Here is a 12,740-nt window from a genome sequence, read left to right as displayed (position 1 = left end):
TGGTTAATGTTAATCTTTGTTTCCTCAGGCCATAATACATTCACCCTGAGATTTTGAGGCTCATCTCTGAACTTTCTTCGACAAAGCCCAGAGTTTCTATTGTTCTTGTTAATGACTATCTTCTGATGTAGTCTCTGTACTTTTATTGATGTTCATGACATTTTTCCTACCCTGTGGAAGTTGTTGCTGGTGTCACGAACAGTAGTTTTAGGGTCTTTCTTTACAGCTCTTCATGTTCTGTTCTTTTCTTTGATCTATGGAGTCAGTGTCTTGTACATCGGTTTCCCATCTTCTCTCAGCTTCACAATTGCTTGATATTCATCCATTAACAGCTCACAGTTTTTTATTTTGGTTAGACCTCTAACTAACTTTAGTATAATCCTTGTCTTCTCAGGCAAACCCAAAATCTGAATTTAATGCTTGAATAAAGAACTGTAACATTTAACAGGACACCTGGTTAACAAATCACCCCCGTTACCATGATCCAATGTTTTTGCACACGATGTGTGGGTGGAATCAAACAAAAGGTGCTATCTTCTAAATTGTGTGTCTGATCCAGATGAAAATAACTGAAAATAAAAATAAAATATAGATTTCTTGTCATATATTCATCGTTTGATGGAACCCAAATGTTTTCAGTCTACAGTATGGCACAAAGTAAAGAAATTGGGCCCACTGTTCCAAAACTATTGGAGGAGATTGCATGTCAGCATAGCGGTCATCATCATCATCATTTCCTCTGGTTTCTATACAGGAAGCTGCACTGTACAAGGAATTTCATCCACATGAACCTCTTTGTGTCATTCATCTTGAGAGCTATTTCTGTCTTCATCAAAGATGGTGTGTTGTATGCCAAGGAGGACAGTGAGCACTGCTTTATTCACACTGTGAGTAACATACACACCAACCCTGTGGATATTGTACTTAAAGGACCTACAGTAGCTAATACTTTGAACATTGGCACTTATTCCATAGTTCTGGAGTTAAAAACTATGTCTGCAGAAAAATATCCCCCCCAAAGTAGACCCAGTAGTAATTTTAGGCTTGTTTTCTGATGACATATTTAATTTTCAGCCAAATTTTGGTCCGCCCACAATTAGGTCAAAACCTGCCTGATTGACACATCAGACTGCTGACGTCAGCGACAGAATGACGAGCACATTTCCTTGTACTAGTTCGTTTTCTTAGTTGCTTCACAAATCGATACTATTGATCTGTCCCCACTTCGTCTGTTATTTTTACGCAATATTAACCGATTTAAATGGGTGACAATAGCTTGAGAAAAAAATCGACGCTCAAAATGTCTGTGCAGTGTTGTAAAATTCCACCTATTTTCCTCATTCTGCAGAAACAAAAACAAACTGTCGCATATATTGAAAGTATGGATGTTGTTTGAGAAAATAAGTGAAAATAGTTACATTTTAGTAGGCAATGCAGCCCTATGGGGGGCACAAGTCAGTGCAAACAGTATGCCGCTCCCAACCCCGGATAAATGCAGAGGGTTGCGTCAGGAAGGGCATCTGGCTTAAAACCTTGCCAAACAAATATGAGCGTTCATCCAAAGAATTCCATACCGGATCGGTCGTGGCCCGGGTTAACAACGTCCGCCACCGGCGCCGTTAACCTGCAGGGCGCCGTTGGAAATTCAGCTACTGTGGGTCGAAGTCAAAGAAGAAGAGGAGTTGGAAAGCGTGTTCTTTGGCAGAAAGAGAAGAGGAAAGAAGAGAGCCTAGAACTGAATGTGGGGACTTTGAATCATCTCGGGAGTTGGTTGACATGATGATTAGGAGAAAGGTTGACATATTGTGTGTCCAGGAGACCAGGTGGAAAGGCAGTAAGGCTAGAAGATTAGGGACAGGGTTTAAATTATTTTACCATGGTGTAGATGGGAAGAGAAATGGAGTCGGGGTTATTTTAAAAGAAGAGTTGGCTAAGAATGTCTTGGAAGTGAAAAGAGTATCAGATCGAGTGATGTGGCTGAAACTTGAAATTGAGGGTGTTGTGTGTGATGTGATTAGTGGCTATGCCCCACAGGTAGGATGTGACCTAGAGGTGAAAGAGAAATTCTGGAAGGAGCTAGACGAAGTAGTTCTGAGCATCCCAGACAGAGAGAGAGTCGTAATTGGTGCAGATTGTAATGGACATGTTGGTGAAGGTAATAGGGGTGATGAAGAAGTGATGGGTAAGTACGGTAGACAGGAAAGTAACTTGGAGGGACAGATGGTGGTAGACTTTGCAACAAGGATGCAAATGGCTGTAGTGAACACTTTTTTCCAGAAGAGGCACGAACATAGGGCGACCTACAACAGCGGAGGTAGAAGCACGCAGGTGGATTACATCTTGCATTACATCGTGCAGATGATGTAATCTGAAGTAGGTTACCAACTGTAAAGTAGTGGTAGTGGAGAGTGTGGCTAGACAGCATAGGATGGTGGTGTGTAAAATGACTCTGGTGGTGGGGAGGAAGATTAGGAAGACAAAGGCAGAGCAGAGAACCATGTGGTGGAAGCTGCGACAGGACGAGTGTTGTGTAGCTTTTCGGGAAGAGGTGAGACAGGCTCTCGGTGGACAGGAGGAGCTTCCAGAAGACTGGACCATAGCAGCCAAGGTGATCAGAGAGGAAGGCAGGAGAGTACTTGGTGTATCTTCTGGGAGGAAAGGAGAGAAGGAGACTTGGTGGTGGAACCTCACAGTACAGGAAATCATACAAGGAAAAAGGTTAGCTAAGAAAAAGTGGGACACTGAGAGGACCGAGGAGAGGCGAAAGGAATACATTGAGATGCGACACAGGGCAAAGGTAGAGGTGTCAAAGGCCAAACAAGAGGCATATGATGACATGTATGGCAGGTTGGACACTAAAGAAGGAGAAAATGATCTATACAGGCTGGCCAGACAGAGGGATAGAGATGGGAAGGATGTGCAACAGGTTAGGGTGATTAAGGATAGAGATGGAAATATGTTGACGGGTGCCAGCAGTGTGCTAGCTTGATGTAAAGAATACTTCGAGGAATTGATGAATGAGGAAAATGAGAGAGAAGGGAGAGTAGAAGAGGCAAGTGTGGTGGACCAGGAAGTGGCAATGATTAGTATGGGGGAAGTTAGAAAGGAATTAAAGAGGATGAAAAATGGAAAGGCCGTTGGTCCTGATGACATTCCTGTGGAGATATGGAAGCATCTAGGAGAGGTGGCTGTGTAGTTTTTGACCATCTTGTTCAATAGAATTCTGGCGTGTGAGAAGATGCCTGAGGAATGGAGGAAAAGTGTACTGGTGCCCATTTTTAAGAACAAAGGTGATGTGCAGAGTTGTGGGAACTATAGAGGAATAACGTTGATGAGCCACACAATGAAGTTATGGGAAAGAGTAGTGGAGGCTCGACTCAGGACAGAAGTGAGTATTTGCGAGCAACAGTATGGTTTCATGCAGAGAAAGAGTACCACAGATGCATTATTTGCCTTGAGGATGTTGATGGAAAAATACAGAGAAGGTCAGAAGGAGCTACATTGTGTCTTTGTAGATCTAGAGAAAGCCTATGACTGAGTACCCAGAGAGGAACTGTGGTACTGCATGCGGAAGTCTGGCGTGGCAGAGAAGTATGTTAGAATAATACAGGACATGTACGAGGGCAGCAGAACAGCGGTGAGGTGTGCTGTAGGTGTGACAGACGAATTTAAGGTGGAGGTGGGACTGCATCAGGGATCATCCCTGAGCCCCTTCCTTTTTGCAGTGGTGATGGATAGGCTGACAGATGAGGTTAGACTGGAATCCCCATGGACCATGATGGTTGCAGATGACATTGTGATCTGCAGTGAAAGCAGGGAGCAGCTGGAGGAACAGTTAGAAAGATGGAGGAATGCACTGGAAAGAAGAGGAATGAAGATTAGCCGAAGTAAAACAGAATAAATGTGCATGAATGAGAGGGGTGGTGGGGGAAGAGTGAGGCTACAGGGAGAAGAGATAGCAAAGGTGGAGGACTTTAAATACTTGGGGTCAACAGTCCAGAGCAATGGGGAGTGTGGTCAGGAAGTGAAGAAACGGGTCCAAGCAGGTTGGAACGGGTGGAGGAAGGTGTCAGGTGTGTTATGTGACAGTAGAGTCTCTGCGAGGATGAAGGGCAAAGTTTATAAAACAGTGGTGAGGCCAGCCATGATGTACGGATTAGAGACAATGGCACTGAAGAGACAACAGAAAGCAGAGCTGGAGGTGGCGGAAATGAAAATGTTGAGGTTCGCTCTCGAAGTGACCAGGTTGGATAAAATTAGAAATGAGCTTATCAGAGGGACGGTCAAGGTTCAATGTTTTGGAGACAAAGTTAGAGAGAGCAGACTTCAATGGTTTGGACACGTCCAGAGGAGAAATAGTGAGTATATTGGTAGAAGGATGATGAGCATGGAGCTGCCAGGCAAGAGACCTCGAGGAAGACCAAAGAGAAGGTTGATGGATGTCGTGAGGGAAGACATGATGGCAGTTGGTGTTCGAGAGGAGGATGCAGGAGAAAAGGATGACGTGCTGTGGCAACCCCTAACGGGACAAGCCGAAAGGAAAAGCTGAAGAAGAAGTTACATTTTAGTAGGCATGTTTGGTTAAAATTAATTGCTGTCATGCTTTGTTGCAGAAGGAATGATCCATGCCCTGCAGTTCCTCTTTTGGAGCTTGGGTGGCACCTTGCGCCTTGTCTCTCGCTCTCCCCCTCTTTCTCCCCAGCAATCACCATCACCTGTGCTGCGCACGTGACTTCAAGCAGCACTGATTACCACCTGTATTTAAGCCAGTCAAGTCCAGCCTTCGTCTGAGTATTGACACTTGTCTGTGACTCACGAGCCGACGCTCATACGTCCAGGTTTCTGTGTTATGCAAGTAATTATCTGGCAACAGAGGGTTGCATCTGTACTCACCCGATTTTGTTCTCTCCCATCTCCAGTGTACCTTCCGTGCCTTTCCGGCCTCTCTGCCTAATCCAGGCACTCCAAACCACACCACCTGCTCACGTTTCCGCTTCCTGCTCGCTCCTTGTCCCCGACGGCCCACCACCTCGCGTTGGATAGCCTTACCCTGTGCCAACCTGCAATAAACCATTCTAAATCTACTCCCTCTGCCTCAGTCTGCTCTTGGGTCCAATCCAATCACATCCGACTCCGCACTGTGACAGAATACTCAGGCCATGATAGACCCAGCGAGTACAGAAGTGTTGAGGGAAGCGCTTGCCGATCAGGGCGCGCACATCGGCAGACAAGACAAATCCCCCGCAAGATCATGGACTCATTAAATGCCCTTTCACAACAAGTATCCCTCCTGTCCTCCCAGACCCACCTCAGGAATCCTTCTGTGAGTATTCCTCCCGTGCATGTGGCCCCGCCTCCCGTACAAAAGAGCCACATGTTCCACCTCCCGAGCCTTACTCGGGGGACCTCTGCTCATGTAATACATTTTTATTAAACTGCACTCTCGTATTCGACCTCCAACCACTAAGCTATCCAACCGACAGATCTAAGGTTGCATACATTATCAAACTCCTACGCGGCAGAGCTGCCAAATGGGCCACTGCACTTTGGTATAATTCCTCCCCGGTACCAACCTCACTAGACTCATTAATGTCCGAACTCAAGAAGGTTTTCGATCACCCCGTTAAGGGGAGGGAAGCCACTCTGCGTCTCCTTGCTCTCACTCAAGGTTCGAGTTCCGTATCATCCTACTCTATTGATTTCTGGATACTCGCGAGTGAATGCGGGTGAGACGACGTAGGGCTAAGGGGAATTTTCTTTCAGAACCCCCTGCCACCTCCTCTTCATCCCCCACTACACCAGAGGAGCCAATGCAACTAGGCATGACCCGGTTAGGCCCCCAGGAACGACAGAGCCGCTTCACTCAGAAGTTATGCATCTATTGTGAACAGCCTGGTCACTTTATAGCCACTTGCACTCTCAAGCCAAAAGACCTGAGAACGTCGTGGTAAGCCAAACCAACACCTCCCAAAGCTCTCCCTCCCGTATGACTGTTCCCGCATGCATTCTTGGTCCCGTTCGCAATACACCAGTCTCTGCCCTCGTTGACTCCGGCGCAGATGACAATTTTATCCATGAGGGCTTGGTTTGTCAGCTCCAGCTTCCCCTCGAGCCCCTCCCGTCCCCTAAGAAGGTTACGGCCCTGGACGGGCGACTCATCTTCCCTCTCACCCATGAAACGGGAACATTCAACCTGCTCATTTCTGGGAATCACCGTGAAACACTCCCAATTGTTTGCGTCCCTTCCCCGGAGACGCCACTTGTCCTCGGCATCCCTTGGCTCAAACAACACAACCCTGCCATAGATTGGACCCAAATGTCAACCACTGGTTGGAGTCACTTCTGTCATTCCTAGTCTCCTTTCGGCCGTCCCGTCCTCCAGCACATCTCAGCCACCAATAAAACCTACCGATCTCTCCCGGGTGCCTGAAGATTATCACGATCTATTCCCCGTGTTCAGCAAGGACCTCGCCATCTCCATTTCCGAGGCCTCATTGACATCAAGGTAAAAAACAAAGCGCCACTGCCCCTTATTGATCCCTCTTTTGAACCCCTCTGCAACGCCCAGATTTTCATGAAATTTGATCTATGCAATGCATATCATCTCATCCGCATTAGAGAGGGGGATGAATGGAAAATGGCTTTCGCTACCCCCCTTGGACACTTCGAGTACCTGGTCATGCTGTTTGGATTAACCAACGCCCGCACCGTTTTTCAAACCTTCATCAATAACGTCCTCCGTGACATGCTGAAATGGTTCGTTTTCGTCTATCTTGACGACATACTCATCTTCTCCTGCTCCCCCAAAGAAAATTGCCAGCATGTCCGTCAAGTCCTCCAATGCCTTCTTGAGAACCCCCTTTTCGTGAAAACTGAAAATTGCGAATTCCACCTCTCCTCCATTCACTTCTTAGGCTACATCATCGCCAAAGGACAGTTACAACCAGACCCAGCAAAGATCGTCAACTGGCCCATTCCCTCCAACCGCAAGGAGCTTCAACGTTTCCTAGGTTTCACCAACTTCTATCGACGTTTCAGCCGTGACTACAGCAAGGTTGCCATACCTCTCACCAGTCTCATCTCCACCAGCTCACCTTTCCATTGGACCCCTGCCGCATCGCAAGCATTCAAATGCCTCAAAGAACTGTTCACCAGTGCTCCCATCCTGCGAAACCCAGACGCCTCCCTCCAGTTCGTGGTGGAGGTCCTCTTCCAGTCCTCTCCGTCCTCTTCCAGTGGGACCCAATTTCCCAAAAACTTCATCCCTGTGCCGTTTTCTCCTGTCTATATTCGAGCGGAACTATGACGTCAGGAGCTGCGAGACATCGTTTGGGTCCTGGAGAAATGGAGGCACTGGTTGGAGGAGACCATTACACCCTTTATTATATGGACTGACCACAAGAACCTGGCTTATCTCCGTTTCGCCAAACAGCTTAATCCCCGGGAAGCTCGCTGGGCTTTATTTCTGAGTCGGTTCAATTTCTGCCTCTCCTTCCGCCCAATGGCAAGCCTGACGCCCTCTCCCGAATGTACGCACTCCCCTCCAGTCCAACAGAACCAGAATCCTTCCTCACTTCCTCGTGTTTCGTGGGAGCAGCCACTTGGAAGATTGAACAGTGGGTTAAAGAGGCTCAGAAGACTCACCCGGACTCCAAGACCGGACCTCCTAACCGGCTGTTCGTACCCGATGACGCACGCTCTGACGTCCTTCAGTGGGCTCACAACTCCAAGCTCACCTGAACCCCGAACCATCCATTTCATTCAGCAAGACTTCTGGTGGCCCAGCCTAGTCAAAGACACCCGAGAGTTTTTCCTAGCCTGCTCCATCTGTGCCCGAGGTAAAGCATCGCATCAACCCCCAGCTGGTCTGCTGCGCCCCTTACCCATTCCAAAACGCCCTTGGTCCCACATCTCCCTGGACTTTGTCACCGGCCTACCCCAAACTGAAGGTAGCACTGTTATCCTCACCATTATTGACTGGTTCTCTAAGTGTGTTCACGAAAACTTCCCAAATTGCCCTCTGCCTTTGAGACTGCTAACCTTCTTGTCCTCCACGTGTTCAGACTTCATGGTATCCCTGGTGACATTGTATCGGACCGGGGTCCTCAGTTCTCATCCCAGGTCTGGAAAGAGTTCTGCAAGGCGGTGGGTGCAGCAGCCAGTTTGTCTTCCGGCTACCACCCCCAAACCAACGGCCAGACGAAGCGGCCGTTGGTTTGTTGGTTTATCAAAACCTGGAATCCGCTCTTCGTTGCGTCGCTGCTCGCCATCCTGCCTCCTGGTGCACCTTCTTCCTGTGGGTAGTATATGCCCACAACTCCCTCACCAGCTCCGCCATAGGTATGACTCCCTTTAGGGCATGTTATGGTTTCCAACCTCCATCCATCCATCCATCCATTTTCTGGGCCGCTTCTCCTCACAATGGTCACGGGCATGCTGGAGACCATCCCAGCTATCATCGGGCAGGAAGCGGGGTACACCCTGAAGTGGTTGCCAGCCAATCGCAGGGCACATACAAACAAACAACCATTCGTACTCACAGTCACACCTACGGGCAATTTAGAGTTTTTCAATTAACATACCATGCATGTTTTTGGGATGTGGGAGGAAACCGAGGTGCCCGGAGAAAACCCACGCAGGGACGGGGAGACCATGCAAACTCGACACAGGCGGGGCCGGGGATTGAACCCCGGTCCTCAAAACTGTTAGGCTGACGCTCTAACCAGTCGGCCACCGTGCCGCGTTTCCAACCTCCGTTGTTTAAAAATAAAGGGCATACAGTGGTGATACCCGTGGTGAAGGAGCATCTTCGACAGGTCCAGTGTGTGTGGAAGGACGTCAGGGCTGCTTTAACTGGGTTGGTGGAGAAAAATAAGCGGCTGGCCGATCTCCATCGCTCCCCTACACCTGTATACAAGGTGGGTCAGATGGTGTGGCTCCCCTCCCGTGACCTCCTTCTCCAAACCGAGTCACGTAAGTTCACGCCGCGCTTCATTGGAGCTTTCGTGGACCTTTCACCAAAGTCATCAGTCCCACCTCTGTACAGTTGAAGCTGCCCCAGTCTCTCAAGATCCATCCTACATTTCATGTGTCTCTGCTCAAACCTGTCTACACCAGTGCTCTTGCTCTTCGCCTGAGTATTGACACTTGTCTGTGACTCGCTGGCCGACGCTTGTACTTTCAGGTTTCTGTGGTATGCAAGTAATTATCCGACGACCCGCATCTGTACTAACTCACTGCTCCAGCCACGCCGCCAAGCCACACCACCTGCTCACGTTCCCGCTTCCTGCTCACTCCTTGTCCACGACGGCCCAACAACTCACCTTGGATATCCTTACCCTGTGCCAACCTGCAATAAACCATTCTAAATCTACTCCCTCCGCCTCAGTCTGCTCTTGGGTTCAATCCAATTTACATCCAACTTCGTACCATGACATGAGCAATATGGAGGTAAGTGCATGCAGTTTATTTCTGCCTATATACACAGGTTTAGTCAGCTCATTCTTATATTGAAAAGGAGTTTGGGAAGATGATGTAACACAGGCATTTGCTTTCATGAAGTTAAAGGCTTTTTGTACAGTCGGTGGGGTTGTGTGACCGCAGCAGATTTTGTAGGGCACCGCTGGCGGCCGATACCATATTCGTACCATATTAATCAATGACAGTGCAATAAATTAGCAATTTTTTAGCATATTATATTAGCAATTGAACATGATTTTGGGCTGCTGGTGTGTTAATGTGAGTGTAGATAATAGCAATAAAAGGTATAATACCAACTTCAACAAAGCGGTGTTTGGAAACTCAGCAAGAGGCGTTTTTCTATTTTTATTTCCTGAAAAGTTTTCATTTTAGAAGTGGGGGATTCCACCTGACAGCGATGATGTATAAAATAGAAGTAAATACTGCCATTTTATAGGATAGTAAACTCCTTCGTCATCACAGGCTATGCCGCGAATTTGGTCTCCAGTTCCGTCGCTGACGTCACTCGAAGACACGGCGGCGTGTTCTATCAATTTTGACGATGAAAAAATAAACATTCCCAGGGCAATTAGATATTTGCAAAAAGAAAAAACAGATTGATGTTATTGGAAATGACTGCCAGTTTCATTTTCTTGAGCAAAAAATACATAAAGAGAACTTTTTAGTGAAATACAGGTCATCTGGACGTTAAATTGTGAAGTCAGTGCAGACAAATTGATTGTGTGCCGTCCAAAATCTCTCAACTCACAGTTCTCTCTTCTCTTGAAGTTGGAATGTCGGGCTGTGATGGTTTTCTTCCATTACTGCGTCCTCTCTAACTATTTCTGGCTGTTCATCGAGGGTCTTTATCTCTTCACTTTACTGGTGGAGACTTTCTTCCCCGAGAAGAGATACTTCTTTTGGTACATCATCATTGGCTGGGGTGAGGCTGCTGACATCAGACGTTTCACCCAAAGATACTGTATAATCAGCTGCTATATTGTACTTGTCCTATGTCATTATACTTCATGATAGGAACCCCTACCTTGTGTGTAACCATCTGGGTGGCGCTGAGGCTGCATTTTGATGATATTGGGTATGACTGACAAAGTCTTGAGCCTACGGTGGCTGTTCCATGTTTTTATTTTAATCACCATGATTCTCTTTCAGCTGTTGGGACTTGAATGACAATGCTGCCATCTGGTGGGTGATAAAGGGACCTGTGTTGGCTTCAATTATGGTGCGTTTTTCTCTTTGAGCCTTGTTCTGTGAATTGTTCTTTCATCAAGATGATGTCAGTTATGCTTCTTCTTTTTTTTTTTTTAATAGATCAACTTTGCGCTCTTTATTGGCATCATCATCATCCTCGTACAGAAATTGCAGTCCCCAGATATTGGAGGAAATGAATCCAGTATTTACCTGTAAGAGTCATTTTTAACATTTATTTTCTGTTAAGTTAATGACAGTTTCAGCTCTGTAGTTGTAAAATGATTTACTGTAGCTTTCAGTTCTTACATATTAAATAAATTGAATACTCAATTAATGATACTGTCATGCATGGACACATAAATGTATTTCAGTGAGTCTGTCATGTCCCTGAATATTCTGAACCAGCGCTTAGTATGATGCAATGCAGTTCCACACACCCACAAATTAAATCTGCAATAATACTTTAGGTTAATTGAAGATTGTCCATAGGTGTAAATGTATTGTTATGTACACTGAACAAAAATATAAATGCAACACTTTTGTTTTTGCTCCCACTTTTCGTGAGCTGGACTCAAAAATCAAAAACTAAATTACACTAACTAAAACTACATACACAAAAGGCCATTTCCCTCAAATATTGTTCACAAATCTGTCTCAATCTATGTTAGTGAGCATTTCTCCTTTGTTGAGATAATCCACCCCACCTCACAGGTGTGGCATATCAAGATGCTGAGGAGACAGCAGGATGATTGCACAGGTGTGCTTTAGGCTGGCCGCAATAAAAGGCCACTCTGAAATGTGCAGTTTTGCTTTATTGTGGGGGTTTTGAGGGTCAGAAAACCAGTCATTATCTGGTGTGACCACCATTTGCCTCACACAGTGCAACACATCTCCTTCGCATAGAGTTGATCAGGTTTTTGATTGTGGCCTGTGGAATGTTGGTCCACTCCTCTTCAATGGCTGTGCGAAGTTGGTGGATATTGGCAGGAACTGGAACACGCTGTCATATACACCGATCCAGAGCATCCCAAACATGCTCAATGGGTGACATGTCCAGGGGGTATGCTGGCTATGCAAGAACTGGTATGTTTTCAGCTTCCAGGAATTGTGTACAGATCCTTGCAAAATGGGGCCGTGCATTATCATGCTGCAACATGAGGTGATGGTCGTGGATGAATGGCACAACAATAGGCCCCGGGATCTCATGATGGTATCTCTGTGCATTCAAAATGCCATCAATAAAAGGCACCTATGTTCGTTGCCCATAACATACGTCTGCCCATACCATAATCCCACTGCCACCATGGGCCACTCGATCCACGTTGACATCAGCAAATCGCTCACCCACACGACGACAATTCTTTGGTTATGCAAACCGATTGTTGCAGCAGCTGTCCGGGTAGCTGGTCTCAGACGATCTTGGAGGTGAACATGCTGGGTGTGGAGGTCCTGGGCTGGTGTGGTTACACGTGGTTTGCGGTTGTGAGGCCGGTCGGATGTACTGCCAAATTGTCTGAAACGCCTTTGGAGATGGCTTATGATAGAGAAATGAACATTCAATTCTCAGGCAACAGCTCATGTGGACACTCCTGCAGTCAGAATGCCAATTACACGCTCCCTCAGAACTTGCGACATCTGTGGCATTGTGCACATTTCAGTGGCTTTTTGTTATGGCCAGCCTATGGCACACGTGTGTAATAATCATGCTGTCTAAACAGCATCCTGATATGCCACACCTGTGAGGTGGGATGGATTATCTCGACGAAGGAGGAATGCTCACTAACACAGATTTAGACAGATTTGTGAACAATATTTGAGGGAGATGGCCTTTTGTGTATGTAGAAAAAGTTTTTGATCTTGGAGTCCAGCTGACAAAAAATGGGAGCAAAAACAAAAGTGTTGCATTTATATTTTTGTTCAGTGTATGAATTATCTGTTACAGTTCTGATTGTGAGGAGGACCTATCTGTACATACAAGAAGCTAGCAAGAGATGAATGTACAGAGTTCTTCTATGAGTTTTTAATATTTTAATATATGTGATTGCAAATCCTGTGGTGTGTTCAACACTGGG

General features: G+C 46.5%; 1 protein-coding gene across 3 annotated transcripts in view; it reads left to right on the top strand.

Moving 5' to 3' along the window:
• LOC133406468 (pituitary adenylate cyclase-activating polypeptide type I receptor-like) overlaps positions 1-12,740 on the top strand; it is a 55,383-nt gene that overhangs the window by 22,345 nt on the left and 20,298 nt on the right. For all 3 annotated transcript variants that reach the window (XM_061684113.1, XM_061684115.1, XM_061684114.1), the window contains 5 exons: positions 755-887; positions 10,249-10,402; positions 10,495-10,555; positions 10,630-10,699; positions 10,789-10,880. In XM_061684113.1, the coding sequence (XP_061540097.1) occupies positions 755-887; positions 10,249-10,402; positions 10,495-10,555; positions 10,630-10,699; positions 10,789-10,880 (510 nt within the window). The remainder of the gene's footprint in view (positions 1-754; positions 888-10,248; positions 10,403-10,494; positions 10,556-10,629; positions 10,700-10,788; positions 10,881-12,740) is intronic.

This window comes from Phycodurus eques, chromosome 8 (assembly GCF_024500275.1).
Source record: "Phycodurus eques isolate BA_2022a chromosome 8, UOR_Pequ_1.1, whole genome shotgun sequence".
Taxonomy (NCBI): Eukaryota; Metazoa; Chordata; class Actinopteri; order Syngnathiformes; family Syngnathidae; genus Phycodurus; species Phycodurus eques.
The sequence above is the reverse complement of the archived record's forward strand: the minus strand, read 5'-3'. Positions and strand labels throughout refer to the sequence as shown.